Below are 25083 nucleotides of genomic sequence, written 5' to 3'. Positions count from 1 at the left end.
CAAAGGGCTCTCTCAGATTTTACAGGAGAGATTTCTTCTCACTATCCAAAAGGAAAGACCTGGGACTTTTTGAAAAAGACTCAGTTTGTTATCTCTTCAATTGTGAGGGATTCTCCTATTCCCAATGCAAAAGTTTTTTATGTAGATGGATCAAGTGGGGGACGGGGCGGAATAACCGGAGAAAATATGAACATAACAATAGAAACCAAATATAAGTCTGCACAGAAAGTTGAATTAGCAACGTTAATTTATCTATTAGAAAATGTATCTGAAGCCATGAATGTCGTTTCTGATTCTTTATATGTTGTAAATTTATGCCCGGTGATAGCCACTGCCTCCCTCAATTCTCATAGTCCTATTATACAGAATTTATTAAAAAAGTTACAACACATTATTCAAAAAAGAACTGAACCTATCTTCATCACACATATTAGAGCTCATTCAGGCCTTCCAGGGCCAATGGCTCAAGGAAATAAAACTGCTGATTTGTTAGCAATGCCTATATTTAAATCACCTGTAGAGGAACATTCAGCCTTACACACAAATGCTCGTCGTTTACATGTAAATTATCAAATTCCATGGAGGCAAGCGAGAGAAATTATAAAAAGATGTAACATATGTGCCCCGCTAGCACAAAAGACCCATATAGCAGGAGCAAATCCAAGAGGCTTGCAGTCTAACGAATTGTGGCAAATGGATGTAACTCAAACAGACTTATTTCCCAAAAAACCATACCTTCATGTGGTAGTGGATACATATTCTCGATTTATTTGGGCAATTCCTATGTCTTCCCAAAAATCTAAGGCAGTTTGCAGTTTTCTTTTACAATGTTTTTCTGTTATGGGTATTCCGTATTCTATTAAGACTGATAATGGACCCTCTTATATAAGTAAAACTTTTGAATTTTTTTGTAATGAATGGCAGATAAAGCATATTAAAGGAATTCCCCACAATTGTCAAGGACAGGCAATTGTGGAAAGAGCCCATAGAACTCTGAAAACTCAATTGCAAAAGAATAGAAAAAGAGGTTTGATGCCAATGGAGCTGTTATCTTTGACTCTCATTACACTAAATTATCTAAATTTACCTCAGGGAGAGAGCTATACAGCAGGGGAAAAACATTTTAAAGAAGATAATCAGAGACAAGAAACAACAAATATTCCAATTTGGATAAAAGAGGATAAAAAATGGATTGCTGGTTATCTCCTCTTGAGAGGGAGGGGTTATGCTTATGTTTCTACAAATGACAACCCTCCTAAGAAATTTTGGGTCCCCTTGCGTCTCGTTAGAAATCGGACTGGCACTGATGATCAAGGTCAGGTTGCTGGGACTATAGATTCCTCCCCACATCAAGTACAGAGTGCTCAAGATATTGACAGTTGTGGTGCTGCTGAGGTGACTGGGAAAGTAAGTGAGGGATTAACTTTCATACCTCATATTCTCAGTGAATCTGACAAAAGTGAAAAATCCTTACAGTCTGGACTACAAACAGAAAAACGGAAACCTGTTTTCACTGGATTACAAAATTTGGGTAACTCATGTTACATGAATTCAATATTGCAATGCTTGTATAATATTACAGACTTGACTCAGTATTTTTATCAAGATCATTATAAAAAAGATATTAATAGAGAAAATCCAAAGGGACATAAAGGTAAATTAGCAGATGAATTTGGTCATCTTATCAAAATCATGGGAAATGGATGCCATAAGTATTTCAATCCTGAAAATTTCAAAGCAACAATAAGTTTACTCAATGACCAATTTGCTGGACACAACCAACAGGATCCTCACGAATTATTAATGTTTCTTATAGAAGGACTACATCAAGATTTGCTTAAAAATTCAATAACAGATGAAACTGTACACTTGATAGACAATGATAAATATGAACAATTTAGAGTTTGCAAATCTATTATCTATGATACCTTTCAAGGACAGTTTAAATCTATACTACAGTGTCTTACATGTTACCAAAAGTCTGAGGTTTATGAAACATTTGTTCAGTTGTCCCTGGCTGTCAAGTCTGCAGATAAATGTACTTTACAGGAATGCCTTGTTGAATTTTTTAAAGAAGAAGATTTGAGAGATAACAATAGAATTCACTGCAATAATTGCAACACTAAAAGAGATTTTTCAAAGAAAACATATTTATGGAAAATACCTCCTGTATTGATAATTCATTTGAAACGTTTTGCTTTTGATGGAAAACAGATTAAAAAATTATACACTTATGTGGATTTTCCTTTGGAAGACCTCAATTTAGCAGAATTCACTCAAGAAGATAATAACAAGATTGAAAAATATAATTTATCATCAGTATCAAATCATTTTGGTCAAGTTCATTATGGACATTGTACTTCATATTGTAAAATTGCCACAGAACAGTATTGGATCAATTTTGATGATAAGAAGATCAAGAAAATCCCTATTGCATCGGTAAAATCTACAGCAGCATATATCTTGTTTTATATTTCTCAGAGATCTACTATGAAGACTTAATGATCATTTCCTTTATTTGTCAATTATCATTGATGTTTTACTGGTCATTTTTTAGGTATGATTTCTTAATAGGAATGAATACGATGAATCCCTATTGTGGTTGTTTGTATGATGTATTTATGCCTTAATTTCAGTATTGTTTTAGGTCACTATTAATTAGAAGATTTTGCAATATATTGATGTTACTTAAGACCTATATGAAAGAAAGATTCTTAATCATTTTAATGTTGCTTTATGATTGTGTATCGATATATGTTCATTTGGCAACTTTTGACTTTTCATTGTAACATCAGTGTTTTATTGCTCTCAACATAGATTTTGATATGAAGGTATAAACATAGTTTCGATATAACCATAATTTTGGGTAGACTGTTCACAGTGCTCATTATTGATGACTGATTATACTATATTTATTGTTTCATATTTGCATTATGGAATTTTATGGTCATGTTGCACATGAAATTCTTGATCATTTAGATTTATTCGACTTTGATTTAAAAAGTTTTTTTTTGTTACTATAATTTTTTGTTATTTTGAAATATTCATTTAAACAGTTTTTTTATTATTATATTTTTAAAGTGTTTTTTCTTTTTTCTTTTTGATTTAATTCAAATTTTTCTTTGGCTTTATTTTGATTTTTGTTTAATAGATATTTCTGGCAATTATAAATGAGTGTTATTCCCATAATTTTGTATAGTATGTATTTGCATGTTTATCGGTTTTGTAATTTTTGTTTATGGTTTTTTCTTTTTTTTCCTGATACTTTATGCCTTAATTTATTATTTCTTACAATTTATCTTTTTTTCCTAGTTCTTAACGTTTTATTTGTAGGAATCTCATCACAATTGCAAGCCTCCTGATATCGAACTGAGGAATACATCATTAACTGTTCCAGTGCTGTGTTCTATATCAAGTTACAACTCGTCTTTCCTGATTCATCAAATGTCTTTGATTGGACTTTTAGGAGTTCTATACTCCTTATTTTTTGAGAGTAACTTTGAACCTAGTAAAAAAATTTTAACTTATATATTTGTATTTTTTATGACTAAAATTTTTTAAAGTATATTTAATTTATGATTAGTGTAATTAAATGTTTTTAATTAATTGAAATTAATGTTTTTCGCAGAATGGTCTCACACATTTATGGGTTTTAAGAAAAATGAAAGACATTCTTGCAATAATAACTTTCAGACACAAAAGAGAAAAGAGCTGGAGGTTCCAGCTCACCTCAGGAAGCTCATCACAAAGAGTGATGAGTTTAGTTGGATAAATAACTACATTTTGAACTGTCCTAATAATGAGAATGTATGAGGGAAATTGAGAACCTGTTTAGAGTACAGGCAGGGGTCGGGTGGGGAGGAGGGAGACTTGAGACATTGGTGATGGGAATATTGCACTGGTGATGGGTGGTGTTAAAAAAAAACAAAAAACAAAAAAAAAGAACACTTGGCACATATTAAGCATCAGATATTCTTATGTGTGGAAAACTGGATTTAAAATGAAGATAAACTATACATAGATTTCTCCCAGAAAAAAAAAGATAAAAAAAAAAAGAAATTAATGTTTTTAATTTATAGTATTTAATATTTCATTAAAGTTTTGTAATTGTAATTATGTAGTGTTGTATTGTATATTATAATTGTATTGTATTGTATACTATTATTATTTGCTTACAAAAAAGGGGGAATTGTTGAGTAATTGTTGTAATATTGTTTTTGCCTGTCATCCCACCTGGATCTTCCAGGTGGGGGTGATTAAGGAATGAAATAAAAAGCTTGTTGGGGAGGCATAGGGAGCTCTTTTGCCAGAACTGACTGCTGGTTCGGTTTGCCTTTTGGAGCTGGCTGCAACTGACAAAAGACTTTCTTTGCTGAACCTTTGGTCCCCTATTCTTTTGCATTCGTTGATTATTTACTCCGGACATTATTATCAAAGTCTCCCCCAAAAGGGGGGACGGAAGAATGGGATTCAATTTATCTTTTTGGAAATCATTCTTTGACTTGGAGACCATCAACAAGGGGTTTGACCTCCCCCCACACTACTCTTTTGTTCTATGCCCCACTGCAAACGTAATTTTGTATCCAACTTTAGTGGTTTAATAATAGTTTGCACTTTAGTTCTGGGAAAATGAATAATGTTGTTAGATTTTAATAACTCTCAGCTATCCTACTGAATGTTTTTTAATTACTGTGATATTAGATTGTGCGTATATTATTTAGCAACTTGTTCTCAAAATTATGTCTGCCAAGATATTCTAATGTCTTTGTTCACAGAAGTCAATGGAAAAGGAACTTGGATACTATATTACAGTGCTTATTAGAAGAATGTTTTAGCTAATTTATTTTCAAACTATATATATCTGCAGAAATGTTCTTGTGATTTTTGTCTAGAGAATTTTATGAAAAGGAGCTCAGATGTTTTAGACTCATATTACAATGTTCAGTGTAAGAATGTTTAAGAATTTTCAAATTAAGTGTATGTACAGAATGGTTCTAATGTTTATGTTCAGAGAAGTTCATGAAAAAATTGTGACATGTTTAAGAGAAGGATATGGAAAAAGCTGTTTATTTTCAGAATGATGTATGCAAAATCTAACAGCCAAGTCTACCCTCACTAGGAGTGATTCCTAGAAATAAGCTACAACAGTAACTGACTTAAAATCTCCTCATTACCTTACTTGCAGATAAAAGTTTTTATCCTTTTTAATCCTAACTTTTGCTGTGCCTATGAAAAAACCACCACCTCATTTTATCTCTTAGATAGAGACATCTGCCTTTATCATAGAGTCTTCAGGCATGAATTACTTTGGTTTACATTATATTTCTGCATTTTTCTATAAAGTTAAGAAGGGGGAGATGTAGTTAATCACCTTAAGCACATACCTTGTTTGTTTCATTTATTTATTTATTTATTTTTGGGTTTGCGGTCACACCCGGCAGCGCTCGGGTTACTCCTGGCTCTAAACTCAGAAATTGCCCCTGGCAGGCACAGGGGACCGTATGGGATGCTGGGATTCTAACCACAGTCCTTCTGCATGAAAGGCAAATGCCTTACCTCTTTATCTCTGGCCCCAACATAACATCCAGAGCACACACCCTGCTTTCCCTAATCCCCTTACTCTGTCTTTCCTAAACACAGAAGCACACACCCTCATATAATCCCTCTCACATCCTACCTGATTGGCTGACAGAGTCAACACCTTAATCTCCACCTTACTCTCCCCTAATTTAAATATCCCTTTCACACCTGCAATAAACAGAGTTATTCTCCTAAAGTGGCTGATGAACTCTTCTCTGTGAGTGCTCTAGATCCGACCTCTCCAGTGACGTCTACATCTTGGGATCTGACTTTACTGGCTTCCTTGACAGATCACCAAAATACAATTAGCCAGAATTTTATATCTAAATCCTACCTGCTATTTCAGACAAATAATAACATATTTAAGCATATCTAAATAAGCATATTTAAGTTCTGACGATCCCACCAAATGTTTTTAATAAATAAACTTAAAAACTGAAGCTATACTGTTGTGTATGTAAACATTTTATGGAATTATTATGTTACTGACCCTACCCTGATCGGTGATTGTGCCCTACCCTAGGATGGTACCTGGCATCCTGTCCCCACCATAGGGTGGTACCTGATTCTGCTTCCACCATTGGGTGGTATCTGATCCCACCATTGGGTGGTACCTGATTCTGGAGAATAAAAACAAGGGTCTGTGGAAGGCGAGGGGCTTTTTGGCTGGAATTGATGCTGAGGCTATGGACTTCAGTCTTATCCACCAAATAAAACTAATATATCCACAAGCCTTACTATCTGCGAGCTGTTTACCCGCCGCTTCACCTCAGAACCGCTGGATGAACAGGGTTGCAGACGCATGCTCCAAGCTGGAGGGGAAAGACCTCATCCTCCATCCCTCCTTCAGTCAACCTCTTCAGGGGCTGACTTACAACACTATACTAAACTGAATAAGCAACAACATTGCTAGGAAACAGATGTATTATACAATCACTGGGATCTATCTGACCTCATGCTCATTAATTCCCTGAAGGGAAATTGCTATTATTTTGTGTGCATACTTTTCTATCATTTTTTTTCAGACAGAACTAATGTCACCTCTTTTTTTTCAGAGATATAATATATAATACATGCTATATATAATCAAATAATTGATATTTCATCTTAACAAAGTAATCAAAAGCCAATTACCAAAATTTAGGAACTTACACAAAGACAAGTCATTTCCAAAATAAGAAACTGAACACTTAAATTTACACTATTATCAAATTTAAAATTTTATACTAGTTTTCTACCACTTAAGATCAAAGCTAACAACAAAGATCTATTAAGTTAGAGATAGAGAAGGGTTTGAGATGCTCTGTAAGGCTCCACTTGCTATAATTCAATCCCTGGAGAATTTCTCTAAAGTAGGGTCACTGCAAGAATTAATAAACCAAGTTGTCATAAAGGAGAAAAACATCAAGTCAGGGGAGCTTCCAGGCTTGTGGTCCTAGAGCCCATTAAATCAACCTCTTCTGCAATCTTTACTGACCAGCTCATTCCACAATGAGGAGATAATGGGTTCAGTGACAGCCATTAGTACCTATCTGAAACTAATCAAGTCTACAGGAGCCTTTTACAGGTCAAAAGGAATAGGTGAAAGTAGAGAAAGCTGGGGCGAGTCTTTGTTTTCTGTAAAGCAGGGTGTAGTCCAATAATGCTAGCTTTGCATTTGTGATACCCAGGTTCCATCCAGTTCTAAGTATCTGAAACTGAATGATGGCAGCACAGACTGTTATTTTCTGGAAAGACAGGACTAAGTCTTCTTGCCACTGTTTTCCATGCTACTTCACAGAAAACAAGTACTGAATAAATACTGCCTGAAAACACACTAGAATATGCTTATAACTAAACTCAGCTGGTTGTTGGACTTTTTAAACTTTTATTTTTAGTGTTTGGGGCCACACCTGGCAGTGTTCAGGGTTTACTTCTGGATCTATGCCAATGAATCACTATTGGTAGTGCTTGGGAGACTACAAGGGTTGTTAGAGATTGATCCTAGGTTAGCCACATACAGGAAAAATGCCTAACCTGATGCTTCAATTCTAAACTAAAACTAATTACTTTGACCCTATTGCTGCTATTGTTTTAGCCCTAAACTAATCTTAAAAAAAAAAAAAAAAGGCCAGGGTCAGAGTAATAGGACAGTGGTAAGGCACCTGCCTTATGCAGCAAACCCTGGTGTGTGTACTGCATATGGTTTACAGCCAGAAGTAAGTCCTGAGTACATCTGGGTGGTCAAAAAAAAAAATCTGGTGAGGGCAGTATTAATGCAATGATCCTACATTTTAAAGAAGAAACATACAAAGTGTTGAGGCATTTTTGGGAGCAAGTTAGATTTGATATTCTAAAGTATATAAAATATGAAAAATATATTTACTCTAAAATATTTGAATTAAATCAGATTCTGTATTCTCTTGATAGCAATTACTAGTCAAACCAATGTTATCTTCAAGGGGAAAAATAACTTCTTTTAGAGACAGACATTTATAAGCTTCTCTCTTGCTTTCTCACATTAGAGTCAAAAAGAAAAAAATGTGCTAAAGCCAATGGCATTTACTTTGAATGAAGGAGAAACTGAGTAGGTTATTACATCAGTATAAATTAAAACAATATATAGTGATCTAATGGTGAGCACAGTGGCATTCAAACATCCTAATAAGCTTTGGGGCTCATGACATGAGATTCTCCACTCCATCCACCGTGAGCTTCCTTTAAGCAAGTATTCCATTAGCTTAAGGATGCCAACTTAGTTTGTGCTACTGAATAGTGACCATTTAAATCACCATACCTGTGTATAATGCCTCTTTTGTAACCCCACCCCCACCAAAATTATAACTTCTCGCACAGAAAACAACTACTGCCTACTCACTATACACTACATAGTGTGACTCAGATGCCTTGTCCTCTATATAGCAGGTTCCTGTCTTAACATTCCCAGCAAAAAAAAGATCTCCCTGCAGCCTACTGCTGAATACAAAAGTAACTGCTTTACTACAAGATTTTAACACCTTCTCAATGCCCTAAATAATTAGGAAATAAAAAATCCCAGATCTAGGTACTAGATAAAAAAAATCAAGACTAAATGCTAGCCAGGAGTAAATACAAATTAATCAAGCTAAATTACAATATGAATATTGTCCATAGATTGCTATTATATTTGTCTTTCTAATATGCACTATTAGGTCTCTAAATCTCCCTTGGTAGTTGAGATGAATGCCCAGTATCAGCTAGTCAGAACAAGCTCTAAAGCTAGGAATTTGCTAGGTTAATCTCCTCCATTATATTCATTAACTAAAACCACATGTAATCACTTCACATATTACTGCTCTAAAGACATGGACATTGGAAATATTAACTCTCCCACATGTTCTAAGCCTTCAGTAATCAATTGTCAACAATTTAATATGTCACATTATTGCTATCACACATGATATTTGGCTTTACCATGTGGCAAATTGTCCGGCACCGCCCCCTTCAGGGGGCTACCCAATCAATGCTTAACCCTTAGCCAGTTAGGCCAGATCACACAATGCCAGCAACCAAAAACTTGGCCCATCAGTGCTCAGGAAACCATGCAGTGCTAGAAAAATTCAGGCATCTATCTGACCCCATAGATATCCCCTTGATCCCAAAATCATTTTTAATATAATTTATTACCTTCATTCACTGTAATTATAATAACACAAAGGTACTCATGTAAGAATATGTAAATTTGACTATGTGATGGTAACCAGTATTATAACTAATTCTACCTTCCTTCAATTTTAACATAAATCAAAAAAAATTTTATAATACAAAGTATAAAATAATTTAAAAGTTAATGTTTTATGCCATAATATACAAGTTAAAATTATATTAAAGTATAATTAAATTTTCTTAATTTATATTTTCTTTTTTTCTCATATTTTAATTTATTTATTTTTAATTATGTGAACAATGATGTAAAGAAAGAGGACAAGGTAAAGTTACAGTGGAAGGACATTCACTCAAAAACAGAGTTCTCAGAAGAAATTCCCCCTGCTTCCACCTTAATTTTAAAATTACTATCAAAGAAAGATAAAACAGAACCCATGTACAATTACTTTGTCCCTCAAGACCCCAGATTATAGTACATCATAAAATTTTTTAGTGGTACACAGAGCAATCTAAAGCCATAAAATTTATGTTAACTCCTTAAACTTGAAGACATAATAGTATTTTACATTTTCATGCACATGCATATTAGTTTAAGTTACCCTCAAAAGTTTAAGTGGGTTTTTTTTTAAGGTTTAGAGTCAAAGGAGCACAGTAAAAACGGTGTTAGAGTGGAAATTATCATTTGCATAGTCCCACCAAAGTATGGGGGACATGGAAAGGAAAAGCCTTGGCCTAAATACAAGGAGACCCTACCCCTGAAGTTTCCTGACATAAGACCAATAAGTCCAGGATTCAGCACCCTCCTCCCGACTATTTCTAATGACATAAAAGTGACATGCATATCTCCTTTGAATATTGTAGACATATTCCCTCAATTGCTATAACTATTATTGAATATCCCCTTAAATGGTGACAATTGTGCCCACTTAAGTTAGATTGTTTATTTTCCCCACTTTTTATCTTTTCTTCTCTTTGTAAAATGTTCAATAAGGAATTTTGGTGAAAGAGTCCCTCAGTTTAATACTTATGTTTGAGCCAAGTCTCGAGGATTGTTGGACTTGTTCTTGCAGCCCCCTTATGCACTGATAACACCACGTGGCATTATTTCTTGTTAGCAGAGGCACATTAAAATGAAAAATACTCCCGGAAAGATAGCACAGTGGTGTTTGCTTTGCAAGCAGCCGATCCAGGACCTAAGGTGGTTGGTTCAAATCCCAGTGTCCCATATAGTCCCCGGCCTGCCAGGAGCTATTTCTGAGCAGACAGCCAGGAGTAACCTCTAAGCACTGCTGGGTGTGGCCCAAAAACAAAAACAAACAAACAAAAAAACTTAAAAAAATGAAAAATACTATACATACAAATAAGTTCTTATCTAATAAAGATAGGAACACACAAATCTTGTAGTGCAATGGGACCTTACACCCTGAACATTGACATGATGACCTGGCACAGGCCTCAGAAGTATGGGCATTCTCCATTCACCCCTGAACCAGGGAAGCCATCTATGAAACATCCAATGTTCTCTATGGCATCACCTGAAAGCAATCCTCTACCAGGAAAGACCCTACTGCTGCTCTGACATTGATCTACTCAAAAGAGTCTTCCTTTAACACTGAGAAGACTTAAACAACAACAACGACCTGCGTACTGGATAGGGCTTTCTGCATTGCCCTTTAATTGTGAGTTGAAATTAGAGGACACTCCGCACCATCCTGACTATTCAGATTCCAGGATCTTCAATACAGAAACATGATACCAACAACAGAGACTGTGTGAAAAATAAAACTGTATTGGCACTACAGACAATGACGTGGATTGGACACACTAGTTTGCCTGGAGCCTAGAATTGGTCTTATGTCATTAAATTTTTTAATTTATAAAGAAATAAACATATAAACAAATAAATAATTAAAATTTATATCCAGCAATAATATACAATATATTGGTACCTATAAGAAAAAGTAGAACTTGGGACCAAAGCAATATCACAGTGGGTAGAGCATTTGCCTTGAATATGGCTGGCCGACCTGAGTTCAATCCCTGGCATTCCATATAGTCAGTCCCCAAAGCTTGACAAGAACAAGTTCTGAGCACAGAGCCAGGAGTAACTCCTGAACACTGACAGGTATGGCCACCCCCCCCAAATTAAAATTAAAATTAAATTCCAACTTAATTACACTTTAGAGTAGTTATGAAGTCATATTTCAAAAATCATGCCTGAGTGAAAGCATAGTGGGTATGGAGCTTGCCTTGCTCACAGCTGACCAGGGTTTGGTGCCCAACATCCTATATGGTCCTTTGAGCCTGCCATGAGTGATTCCTAAACTCAAAGCCAGGTGTAACCTCTGAGAATTGCCAGTTGAGTCCAAAAATCCAAAAAACTCATAGAAGCTTTATAAATTCTATGATTATGTGAATTACATAGGCTAGGTTTAATTCCCCAAAGTAAAAAATAAAAGTAGATTCAAATAAAAATAAACAAGACTTCAATTTCCTGAGTTATGTTATTCTAAATCTTACAGCTAATTTGATAGTTTATACATGATAATGAAAACAATAATAATTATCACAGCTCACATGTATAAAGGGATGCATGTGTCAAGCTACTAATTAGTCTTTTATGCATATCACTTAATTCCACAGTAACTCAGTGAAGAAGGCATTCTTTCTAATTGCAGATAGGGAAAGCAGAGACTTGCACAGAATCACTGACTTTTCTAAAGAATACAAGGGACCAGTAGAGGGGTCAGAATCCCAGTCTTTGCTTCTAACTATAGAGTCAGCTCCCATCTTCCAAGCCATTATCTTCTACTTCTTTGTGTGGCCTTGAGAAAGTGATCTGTAAGTCTGTCATTTCCTTTAACCCTACAATCTGAATTATATTACTGAATGCCCAAATTGTTCAGAACTAGGTGTATGAAAAAGTAGTCTGAGATCAATTGTATCACGTTATGATATTTATTATGTTACTGATGAGACAAAGAAATAAGATATTGAAATTGGGGAGGTTGCATAACAAGATCTAGAAAGATAGTTAAAAATCTATGAAAGATATCTATAAAGATAGTTCAAAATACATGTTTTACATGTATAAGGGCCCTGAGTTTCATCTCTGGTAATATATGCCTACACCCAAGCATCCCCAGGTATAGACATGATGAGCACCACAGTGGTGCTCAGAGGCAACTCTTGACACTATGCTATCTATGCTCAGGGCATAGTGGAAGTGGTAGTGTGGGGCACTCAAACCAAAGTTATGTTCACTACAGCTACAAGGTAAGTATTCTACGTACCGCACAATGTCTAAAGGTCCAAAGCTAAGGTTTTTCTAGAGTTATCTGCATGACTCTTAGTCCCCAATTTACTATTATATCTAGTATATTTGTACAATATTTACTTCCCTAAACCTAGGAAAGAGAAATAATAATCAAAGACTTTAATTTATATATGTGATATGATCATCAGGCTTATTTTTCCTTAGATTTTTGTGACTTAAAAAATATTTTCAAATTCATTATATCAATCAAGGTCTTAATCAAAATCTTTAAAAAATCTGAATCAAAAAACTGAAATTCACCAAGGTTAATGCTGATAAATATGGGCCAAAGTAATAGCACAGTGGGAAGGGTGTTTGCCTTGCATGTGACTAACCCATATTCGATCCTTGGCATCCCATATGGTCCTCCGAACCTGCCAGGAATGATTTCTAAGTGCAGAGCCAGGAGTAACACCTGAGAGCTGCTGGATGTTATAAAACAAAACAAAAACTTACAAATAGGTATGTGCATGCAGACATCCATTTACTGATTTTTTTCAACTTTTTTAAATATCTACAAAATTAGTGATTTAAAAATACATAAAAAACAAGAGAAACACCTATTTTTAATAATCCCCTTACTTTTAAGGTAGTTATACCATTAGGTGAAGAATAAAGGAAACTTTAATAAAAGCCCACAATAACTTTTAATAAAAGTCTAGAGATATAGCACAGTGTGAAGGTCACTTGCTTCGCACACAGACCAGTTCAACCCTTGGCACCCTATATGGTTCTTCAAGCCCTACTAGTAACAAGTCCTGAGCACCACAAGGTATGGACAGAAAAAAAAAGAAAGAAAAAATCATATATAAGTCATATTTTCAAACATTGTTTTTTTATAATTAAAAAAGAAGAAAATTTTATGAATATAAAAGACTTTCAAGGATCCTACTTACCTCCTGGTCGTTCGTGTTCTCCATCAGTATGTAAAAGCATGGCAATGGGCATCCCTACATTCTTGGATCTTCCAGCCACAACCACATTTTTCCCAAATGTTTCAATGCCTTAACACACAGAATTAAATATGAATGAAAAATCAACCTGTATCAACTTAAACATTTAAACAGCAACTAAAACATTCTTTAAAAATGTATCATTACATATGGATTATAAAGTAGTGTGTCTCTAAAGTGCTCAATTCATTATTTATAAATATTTCTCTTTATGCTTCTTGTGTTTCTGATTTCTTTTATAATTATATTATCATTAAAAAACACACATATTTTCAAGTTGCCATTAAATAACTTTTAAACTGAGATACACAGAGTAGTACAGAGACTTAAAATAGATTATATACCAATTATAAAGTAAGAAGATTATAACAAGTGCACATTTAACTGGTACTTAAATTTTAAACAAGTGTTAAATCAAATGAACGAATTTTCTAAAATGTATTCTTCATATAACTCGTGCACTTTTTTCCACAGAAGAGAAGTATACTATTTTAAATATTCCAAGTATTTACAAGGTATGAGAAGCAAAGCTTGCAGACACAACCCAGTTTACCTATTTGGGGCATATTCTTTCCCTAAATAAACTTAAGTTGTTAGAATTAAGATTGTTCTCAGTACTAATTTTTGAAGGGTATGATTCCAGGATCATATTTTCTTTGAGATTTTCTCTCCATTAGAAAATAGTTCACTAGAAAGATAATGCTTCCAAAAACAGAAGTGGCTATGAGGGGAGCAAGACCACCATTTAAAGGAATAGGCAATCAGAAATCAACCAATGATGCAGAAATAAGCATCTCTTAAAAACACAGTGTGTGGGGCAGTCTCATCACTAGTGGATTTTTATTGTACAACTGGTGCTAGAACAGTGACTCAGGACCCAAGCACCCAAAAGACTCCCAACAATAATGAGTGAGTGCCTTGATCTTCTGGTGGATAATCACCCTCATGACCTCTCTTGAACTGGACTAAATGTGCAGTGCCCTTCACTAGAACATCGGTGCACATGGCACCTATTCTGAACATGGCAGAGGCCCATTCAGGTGGAACAGAAGCAAGAAGTGAAGGAGAAAGAGGTGAAGACTCTGAGCAGCCTCCCAGAGGCTGGGACCCACTGCCTTCTTCTACATTAGGTGCTTTGTGAGAGGATCTTGACTCCCAACCTGCAGAAGCTTATAGAGGCAACTGATGGGGAACAAGCCTAAGAGAAAACTAAATTGGAGAGGAACCAGCAGCAAGCAGATGAGCAGATTCCCCCAATCCAGACTCTGGCTCAGGAACCAAAGGCCTTTCCATCCCAGATGAAGTCAGTAGCCTAAACACAGAAGTTGAACAAGGTATTTCCCCAAACTTCCTCTTCCCAGTAATCCCACCAAGAGACTCCAAGCCAAGCCGAAGCTCAATTGAGGAGAAACTATTTTTCAGAACCTCCTGCACCTGGTTTATCTAAAAAAAAAAAAACAAACAAAAAAAAACGACAACTTTCTTCTATGCTAATTTCTTCACTCCATTTGCACCAGTCACTATATTGCTGGCTAAATTTTGTTTTAATTGTATGAATCTTTTTCTTTCTGTTTTTTCTGCAAACAGAAAATTTTGTATCCAGCTTTAGTGGTGTAATAATAGTTTGCACAATTCTGGGGAAATGAATAGTGTAGTTAAAAGCTTTAAAAGTTTTCAGCTATCCTAGTGAATGTTTTTCAATTGCTATAATTTTTGTTTGTGTATATTTTGTAACAACGTACTCTCAAATTATGTCTGCAAAAACGCTCTAATCTCTTTGTACACAGAAGTCAATGGAAAGAAACTCAAATGTTCTAAACTCATATTACAGTGCTCAGTGTAAGAATTTAAAAATTTTTTCAAATTAAGTGTATCTGCAGAAAGGTTTTAATATTTATGTTCAGAGAAGTTTATGAAAAAATGTGTGATATGTAAAAAATATGGAAAAAGCTGATTGTTTTGAGAATGATGTATACAATTTAAACTTTCATGCTTTAAGTTCTGATCTGGAGTTCCAGCCTGTAGCAAAAATAAAGTAAAATAAATCTTTTGTAACTTTTCTCATTTATTTTTGTTTTATTTAAAACAGAAAAGGGTTAGACCTTTACCCCAGTTTACTACTATTCCCTTCTTCAAACAAAACCATGTAACTTGAACTAGCTAATCCTGCCCCCCAGTTAGAGGGGGAAATAAGGGAGGCACCAGAACCAAACAGGTGCAAGACTACTAAGCATTAGGCTAGATACAGAGGGAACAACATATTCTGGCAGCCCTAGGGGTGAGGGAAGAGCCTATGGGAGGTAGGACAAAAATGGAGGTGTAGGGAGGACAAATTGGTGATGGAAATCCCCCCCTGATTTTATGTAAATATGTACCTAAAATATTATTGTCAACAATATGTAAGCCACTATGATCAAAATAAAAATTAAATTAAAAAAAGAAAAGTAAAAAAATAAATAAATAAAATAAAACAGAAAAGGTGAAAATGTAAGGTGAATTTAGCTAAAACCCTTATCAGAGGTGTTTCCCCAACTTCCTCTACCCAGTAGCCTCTTCCTTTGATATATATAAAAGCCCATTGGATAGTTACTTTTGTATTTGAATTAACCTTCCCCCACCAGGTATTAGAAGTTGGTTTGAATAAAGAAAGCAGTCTGGCTTTGGGTAAGCAGAGAGAGCACATAGCAGAAAGGCCTGAGGCAAAAATCAGGATGGCTCCAATGAGTATCTTTCCTCACTGTTTAGTTTTATTTCTTCCTTGCTACCCTGGTTCATCAGATCTGTCTGCCCAAGGGGTTAGAAAACAGTGCCTGGGTTGATCTCACTAACTTGTGTATATTTTTTTATTTTAAGCAGCATATTTTGGAATTTATTTTAATTAATTTTGTGGTCTTGAGGCCACTTCTGGTAGGGCAGTGCTCAGGAGTTGTTACTCTTGGCTTTGCATTCAGGAATTACTCCTGGAAAGGTTAGAGGAAACCATAGAGTATCAGGGATCTAATTTGCATCAGACACATGCAAGGCAAGCTCCCTACCTGTTATTTCCAGTCCATATTTGTTTTATAAATAAGGTAAAATAGGGCACCAGAGAAATATTACAGTAAAGAAGCACTTGCCTTGCATGCAGCCAACCAAAGTTTATCCCCACATTCTACCTATGTGTCATATTAAAATACATTAACTTTCTTGAATATAAATAGTGAGATAAACATATGTTTTGAAAAAAAATCACTTGCGACAAGATATATCTGCAGCTGATGGAAATATGGCATGTATCCCTCATTTTATTTTAATTTAAGTTTTATGACTATATCTCTATAGATTAAACTTTTACGAATTATATTTTCTTTCCCTAATCAAACTGAGGTGATGCCATCAAGGCAATACTCGCTTTCGTACTTAGCACACATGTCCTATAAATCACAATTACCAACCTGTTCTTTTAATTATTTCCCAAACAGCACTGGCAGTGGCAGGTATAAGGCAATGTTGATCAAGGCACAGTCTTCCAATATTGATAATATGAAAACCATCAACATCTTTTTCAGGGGCAATTCCATTGCATACTGCTCGTTCGTCCACATGGTCTAAAAAGCAAATAAGATTGCTCTGATTTTACAATTGTTAATTATCAGAAAATAAAATCTAAAGATCTCATAGCCAGAACACTTATATGTCAGCTTCAATAAATGTACCAAATCATTACTTTGTTCCCTGTCTTGTCACCAAAATAGTAGGCTTAAGTGCTAAGATTTGTTGGTTATGATGAACTGCCAAAAAGGTACATGCAATCAAGGGCCAAATTAGCTGAGCTAGCTGTTTAAAGAAGAAAACTTGTGAAATAATGTATTATCAGTTAGACCTAACACCTACTAGATAGTGTCTTTGCCTCAATAACTTCACATACATAGAAGATTTCAACCTATCATTTTCCTATATAAGACATTTCCACGAAAATGTTCTGTTAAGTATTTCTATCATCTTAGATTAAGAAGACAATGCAAATTCTAAAATAGTCACCATTCATGCCTAGATCCTACCAAAAAATTGTAAATATATATGTATGTATATATAATTTATACATATTACAATTGAAATATAAAATATTAGTTTTCTATTTGAAAGGAAAAGACCACAACTTGAGCAGTAAATTAAGCAAATTAAAGGTAGATGCTAATTATCTCATTTTGAAAAGAAATAACTATAAAATATAAAATAAAATTTGCACTCTATGCTCTCAGTAAATTAGATCACCCTAAACCTAATTAACTTATGTGCTAAATGTTAAACTATATTTGCTACATAAAATCTTCCATGTCCATTGTACTATAAAAGTCACTTAGATATAATTTCTTAAGTATTATCAAAATACAACTCAAACTTGTTGTTAACAATCTGATTCTTGGATGTTCTGTGTTTTAAAACGAATATTATTACCATCTAACTTCAAATAGATTTGATTCCTCATTAGATCACCAAATAATTTATATGTATAAAAGTAGTCATCTGGGAAAATAGTACACCCTGTAAGCATTTGCTTTGCACACAGCTGACCCAAGTTCAATCCCTTTTACTCCATATGATCTCCTGAGCATAGATCCAGGAGTAATCCTCAAGCATAATAAACAGGTCTTGGCCCCTAAAAATTTAGTCATTTCAACAATATTCAAAAATAAATTGGATCTTAATAATGTACCTTCAAGCAATCCTTTTTCCACTATGAATAATTATATTTTAATGTTTTCTCTAACTAGAAGATGATGGATGATTTAGAGCTTATTAAAACTTTAAGTTATTGGAACTAGAGAGATAATAAGCTGGTCGGGTTCTTGTCTTCCATGCACTTGACTCAGGTTCAACCCCCTGCCTCCCAAATGGTCCACTGAGCACCACTAAGGATAAGTGACCCCTGAGTGACCCCTGAGTATTGCCAGGTATAACCCAAAAAGAAATAAACAAACAAATAAAAACCTTGAAAAGGTATATGCAATTGCTTGAGGAGGTGTTTCTGCTGATATACCCAGGTCACTCCAGAAGAGCTAGGGATCTCCAAAGCTATCTCTGGTAATGTTGTTTGGTAGATCACGGGGTGCCAGGAATCAAATCCAGGGCAGGAACACACATACATGTGTCCTAACAGATATTCTCTATCCTGGCACCTTGATACTTTTAATGAGCAAAATACTTTAATGGGTCCAATATAAAGGAACGTAATCAAATGGGCAATACTCATGCGAAAAGAAACACAATAGTGGTTACTTGAAGGTGAAGATGGAAGGTAGAACAGGGATTAACTGGGAGAGGTGTGAGAAAGTCTCAGCTGATAAAAAATTATCCAATATTTTGCTGTGTTTAAGTTACAAGGGGATTTATATGTTTCAAAATTTGTAAAATGAGCAAATTTAACATACATGAATTTCAATGCATTTGTCAAAAAGTTACAGTTGGTATCATAAATTTCAAATAAAAATATAAATATGGGGGCTGGAGAGATAGAATGGAGGTAGGGCATTTGCCTTGCATGCAGAAGGATTATGGTTCAAATCCCGGCATCCCATACGGTTCCCCCAGCCTGCCAGGAGCAATTTCTAAGCATAGAGACAGGAGCAACCCCTGAGCACTGCCAGGTGTGACCCCCCAAAATATATATATAAATATTATATATTATATATAACATAAATAATTACATATATTATATCATATTAGTAATTTTATATATAATATATATAAATATTATGTTCTCTTATCAATGTAAAAAATTTGTCTGACTTTCATTGATTTATTCCTTTCAGGACTTGAAAATTAGAATGTCAGGTCATTTGTATGCTAATATTTTGCTTCACACTTTGAGCATAAATATAAAAACCCTTGAAAGTCACTCATTAGGTTATGGCATTATAGATCTTAAATTCAATCCCTATCACTGGAAAAAGAAACTCATTTATTTACGATAAGAAATATTTACTGAGTGTTTACCACCTACTCGGTGGAACTAATTAATAAAATTATTTCTTTCTGCAGCTTACATCCTAATGTTTTGTCTAATCAAATTATTTAACTACGACATCCAAGTCAGTTTATTTTTCAGAAAGTTAAGGAGAGAGATAATTTTGAAAATTTTGTTCACAGTTCTCAGGTCAATAAATAGATCTAGTTAAGCAAAAATACACCCCCTTGGTTCTTTATCAACTTTTTAAGATTAAAAAAAAAAATCTTTTCAGTTGATTACTGCTTACCCAATATCTTTTACTACTTGTTGTACCATTAAGAAGAGAATGAAAAAAAAAAAAAAAAAGGAATTTAAAGCAACATTTACTTTTACAAAAATCCTCAATCCCCAAATGAAGACACTGGAGTTGTGAGGTGGAACTGGAGATGCTAGGCCACACTTCTTTCTTTCCCTTGCCTCTATCTTCCAGAGCCACAGAAACAGACCAGCAAGAACTCAGAGGCTTTCTTCAACAAGGCATTAAAAAATACCAATGGTTGGTGCCAGAACAATAGTACAATGGGTAGAGCATTTGCCTTGCACACAGGGAATACTTGCTGGATCCCAAGCATGCCATATGGTCCCCAGAGAAGGCAGGAGTAATTTCTGAGTGTAGAGCAAGGATTAAGCCCTGAGAATTGCTGGCTGCCTCCAACACAAAACAACAACAACAACAACAATAAGTATATTAGTGGTGCTGAAGACATAGTAAATATGTGAATGAATCACGCTCTTTCCTGCAACTGATCCTGCCTTGTTTCTATTCTTGGCACTGCAGGTGGTCCTCTAAACACTGCCAGGGCTCACTCTTTAGCACAGAGCCAGAAATAGCTCTGAGCACCACTGATTGTGGCCTAAGCTTTCTTTCCCTACCCCTGAACACACTTGCAAAATAAAATAAAACAATGGAGTTTAATCTTACACCATGTAATCTTTTCCCTCATGTGATTTTTTTGAATAATTTAAAAATTATATGGAGAGCCAAATAATATCTTACTCTTCAGAAGGTTTTGAAAACATTGTAATTTATTCAGTGGTCTATTTCTTTTGCATTATTCACAGCAACTTATAAGTCACTGCACTTGAGAAAATGTGTATTTCATTGAGTATAACACTCCAATCGGAATCATATGCATTATAATAAGCTTTTACATTAATTCAAAAACAAGATGTGGTGTTTCCTGAGCCCTGTTTTCAAACTTTTTAAAGACAATTCTTTTCAAATGGTTTCTTAATGTATTCCTTCCCCACCACCACCAACAACTAGAGTCTGATATAGAATTCTATATAGACTGAATCATCAAGGATGATGCAGCGTATGAAAATCAATTGACCATAATACACCATATTAATAAAATGAAAGATAAGAACCATATGATCAGATCAATTGATGCAGAGAAAGCTTTTGACAAAATCCAACATCCACTCATGCAAAATCCTTCAGCAAAATAAGAGTGAAAGGAACTTTGCTCAATTAGTAATTCCATCTATAACAAACTTAGTAGTATTCTTAATAATAAAAAACTAAAACTATTTCTCTGATCAGGCACAAGACAAAGATGTCCACTGTCTCCACTTTTATTCAATCTAGTACTAAACATCATGGCTACAACAATCAGGCAAGAAAAGTGTATCAAAGGGATCCAAATCGGAAAATAAGTCAAATTACCACTATTTCAAGATGACATAATATACATAGAAGACCCTTAAGTGTCCACAAAGAAAGCTCCTATAAACAATAAATCAACACAGCAACATAGCAGACATCAAATGAATACACAAATATTGGTGTATTCATATATACAAAAATGAATCAGAAAGAAAGAGATCAAGGATTGTATCCCATTTTAAAGAGTACCCAGAAACATCAAATATCTAGGAATCAACTTATTCAAAGATGAGGGAGATCTATTCCATAATAACTTTAAATAACTTAAGAAAGAAAAACAGGAAATAGAAATATATTTATGACTATGAATTGGAAGAATAATTATTGTTAAAAGACTATCCTACCTAAGTTACTATATAGAGTCAATGAAATCTCCATCCAAATTAAGGTGATATTCTTCAAGAACCTTGATAAGTTAGTAATAAAGTTTGTTTGAAAATAGAAAAGATCATGAATAGCCAAAGCCATATTGAAAAATAAGAAAAGTGAAGATATCTCATTACCTAATTTGTAAAGCTAGAGCAATTAAAACTGCCTAGTACTGGAGGGGCCGGGCGGTGGCGCTGGAGGTAACGTGCCTGCCTTACCTGCGCTAGCCTAGGAGACGGACCGCGGTTCGATCCCCCGGCGTCCCATATGGTCCCCCAAGCCAGGAGCGACTTCTGAGCGCATAGCCTGGAGTAACCCCTGAGCGTTACCGGGTGTGGCCCAAAAACCAAAAAAAAAAAAAAAAAAAAAACTGCCTAGTACTGGAATAATGACAGGGTCTCTGATCACTTGGTCAGAATCAAATATCCAATGACAAAATCCAACAAAGGTATGGATAGTTAATTTTTGATAAAGGAGCTGAGAACATGAAATGGAGTAAAAATAACCTCTTCAACAAATAGTCCCAGGCAAACTGGGTAACTACATGTAATAAATTAAAACTCAATCCATATATGACTCCTTACACAAAAGTCAATTCAAAGTGAATAAAAAATCTAGAGATGTGACCAGAAACTCTGGGTTACATTGATAAAAAAAAAAAAAAAAAAAACATAGGCAGAAAACTCCAAGATTTGAAATTTAAGGGCATCTTCCATGATCTGATACCACTGACAAAGGCAACAAAATCAAGAAAATAAAAAAAGGAGACTACATCAAATCAAAGAGTTTCTGAATGGCAAAAGAAGCAAGGGTTAAAACTAAAAGATAGCTAACTGAATGGAAAAAAAATTCACATTCTACACCTCAAATAAGGGCCTAATATTCCAGGGTATATAGAATATTAACAAAGATCATGAAAAACAAATTCCAAAAGCCTATCAAAAATGGGGAGACAAAATGAACAGACACTTCTCAGAAGACAAGGAGGTTGCCAATAGGCATATGAAAAAGTGCTTAGCATCTTTTATCATTAGAGAAATCCAACTCAAATCAGTAATAAGATTGCATTTCATACAACTGAGAAAGGCACATATCAAACATAGTTAGGAACAATCTATGCTGGCAGGGATGTGGCAAAAAAGGAACTCTCATCCATTGTTGGTGGAAATGTTATCTGATTTATTCCCTGTGGAAAACAGTATGGAGAGTCCTCAGTAAACTTAGAATTGAGTTGCCATATGAACCAACAGCTCCACTTTTGGGTATCTATATAGCCCAGGATTTAAAAACATTCTAAAAGATGTATGCAATTATTAATTGATGCATTAAGTACAATGGCTAAGATATGAAATCAACTTAGATGGATAGATGAATGGAAGAAATGGTATATGTACACAATGAAATGCAGTTGTGAGGAAGAATGAAATCATTCAATTTTCTACAGTCATTTAATGCTTGTGACTAACTCTCAGTATTGGTCCAATTATAATTAAATTTGAAGTAGCTAATCACTCACTTTTCAAAATAAAATAGGTATATAAAAATTCGACACACAAAACTACAGTTAACTGAATATAACTTACCTCCTACCCATCAACTACATTTTGGCAGCCATGTAATGTAAACTTCTGTATTCTGAACTAAACATGTCCTTGAATTCTTTTATTATTTTGAGTGCATATATTTTTAAAAACTGTTCTTTCTCAGAGCATCCAGATAATGGCTATTCTCATGGGCCCTTTGGTTTTGCACTTCTCATCCTCAGAAATCAAAGCAGCTTTCAGGTATAAATAAACTATCACTGCCATCTACTGGCTGATATTAATGAATTCACCAAATGAGGAATACTCAGAAAAGGGTAAGATTTCTCCAAAGATAATTTACTTTGCATGCAAAATTCCTGGTCTCAATCCCTATACTTCTTTTTTTTTTTTTTTTTTTTTTTTTTTGGTTTTTAGGCCACACCCGTTTGACGCTCAGGGGTTACTCCTGGCTATGTGCTCAGAAATCGCCCTTGGCTTGGGGGGACCATATGGGACGCCGGGGGATCGAACCGCGGTCCTTCCTTGGCTAGCGCTTGCAAGGCAGACACCTTACCTCCAGCGCCACCTACCCGGCCCCAATCCCTATACTTCTAAGTATCCTAATTGTTTCTGGGGCAAGTTTCAACTTTATATAAATTTTTCCCCATGAGCCAAAAATTGGGGGTTGGGATATCTGTGATATTTATGATCTATATCTCTTATAGATCTTAATTTCCAAATCTAAAATGGGGATATTGCATGTTGAATTCCTTTTCTATGCCTAGAAGTAAGTGATAAATAACTATACAAAAATTTTTGGTTTGATTTGGGAGCATTTTAGTTTGTTTTATTTTTGCAGTGCCAGGCATCCAACCAACCCAGGTCCTCAACATATAAGCATGCACTCTTCTACTATGCCACATCCCTGGTCCATTATACCCCTTTTAACATGATGAAGGGGTAGTACATTAACTAGAAATATTTTTTAGTAAGAAACTGAAAATTCTAAAATATTTTCTAATTGTAATTCTTTAATGTATTCAGGTAAAAAGAAAATATGTAGAACTGTAAATTTTGAAATCAGAGAGACAGCACAAGGGCTAAGGCATTTGCCTTGCACAAGGCTGAACCCAATTCAGTTTCCAACACTGCATAAGCACTGCCAGAAGTGATGCTTGAACACAGAGCTATGGGTAAGTCCTGAGCATTCCAACCCCCCTAAAAAACTAAAATACAAATCTGGCTATAATTTAAATGGCAAGCAAGTTAGACACATACCAAAATGTTATTATATTATTGATAATATTAAAATCATATATGTTTTATACTTCCCATTAATCAAACTTTAGCCCCCAAATAAAACCTTACAGAAGAACTCAAAACTACTGCAATTTATGCTAAATAAGCAATCTGCTTTGCCATACAGAAATACTTCACACATTTTCAGAGTCGTGATGTAATTCAACAATACCAGCAACACAAATTTCATATACCATAAAACTCTAAATAATTATATAAGATTCTCTGGTCTCCATATCACTACATAAATAATAGACAGTTAAGCACAGTCATCAGTGACCAACAAGTCACTTCTCTCAAAGTCCCTGAATGGCTGACCTCTGCAACTATTGCAGTTAATAGAAGAATAGTTTATAGAGATAAAAATGCAGCAAAGAAACAAGACCTGATGAAGTTGGAGTAAAACTGGATAAAAGATAAAAAAGATCTAAGAATAGTGACAGCAAAGCAAAGAGAGTCCGAAAATAACACATAGGAAGGTAAAAATCTTTTAGAGAATATTACAGACAAGATAAATGGTTTGGAGAGGGCCAGAGGGATATCACCGTGGATAGGCTCTTGCTTTGCATGCAACCAACCTTTGTTTGATTTCTGGTACTATATAAAATTTCTCAGAACTTTCAGAAATGATCCCTGAGCACAGAGCCAGGAGTATGTCTCACTGGAAATGATCACTTAAAAACCTATTGCAATGAGATGAAAGTGGCTTATAACTGCAGTAGCTAATCTGAAATATTCATACTGTGAAAAGTTGCTAGCTC

The 25083-nt window shown here is 34.8% G+C and overlaps 1 protein-coding gene across 1 annotated transcript in view; it reads right to left on the bottom strand.

Annotated features, from left to right (window-relative positions):
- Positions 1–25083, bottom strand: part of MTHFD2L (methylenetetrahydrofolate dehydrogenase (NADP+ dependent) 2 like) — a 110912-nt gene that overhangs the window by 75283 nt on the left and 10546 nt on the right. Inside the window, exons 4-5 of the mRNA XM_049789919.1 lie at positions 16908–17060; positions 13417–13524 (exon numbers count right to left, since the gene is read on the bottom strand). Coding sequence (XP_049645876.1) covers positions 13417–13524; positions 16908–17060 — 261 coding nt within the window. The remainder of the gene's footprint in view (positions 1–13416; positions 13525–16907; positions 17061–25083) is intronic.

Source organism: Suncus etruscus, chromosome 16, assembly GCF_024139225.1.
Source record: "Suncus etruscus isolate mSunEtr1 chromosome 16, mSunEtr1.pri.cur, whole genome shotgun sequence".
NCBI lineage: Eukaryota > Metazoa > Chordata > Mammalia > Eulipotyphla > Soricidae > Suncus > Suncus etruscus.
The sequence above is the reverse complement of the archived record's forward strand: the minus strand, read 5'-3'. Positions and strand labels throughout refer to the sequence as shown.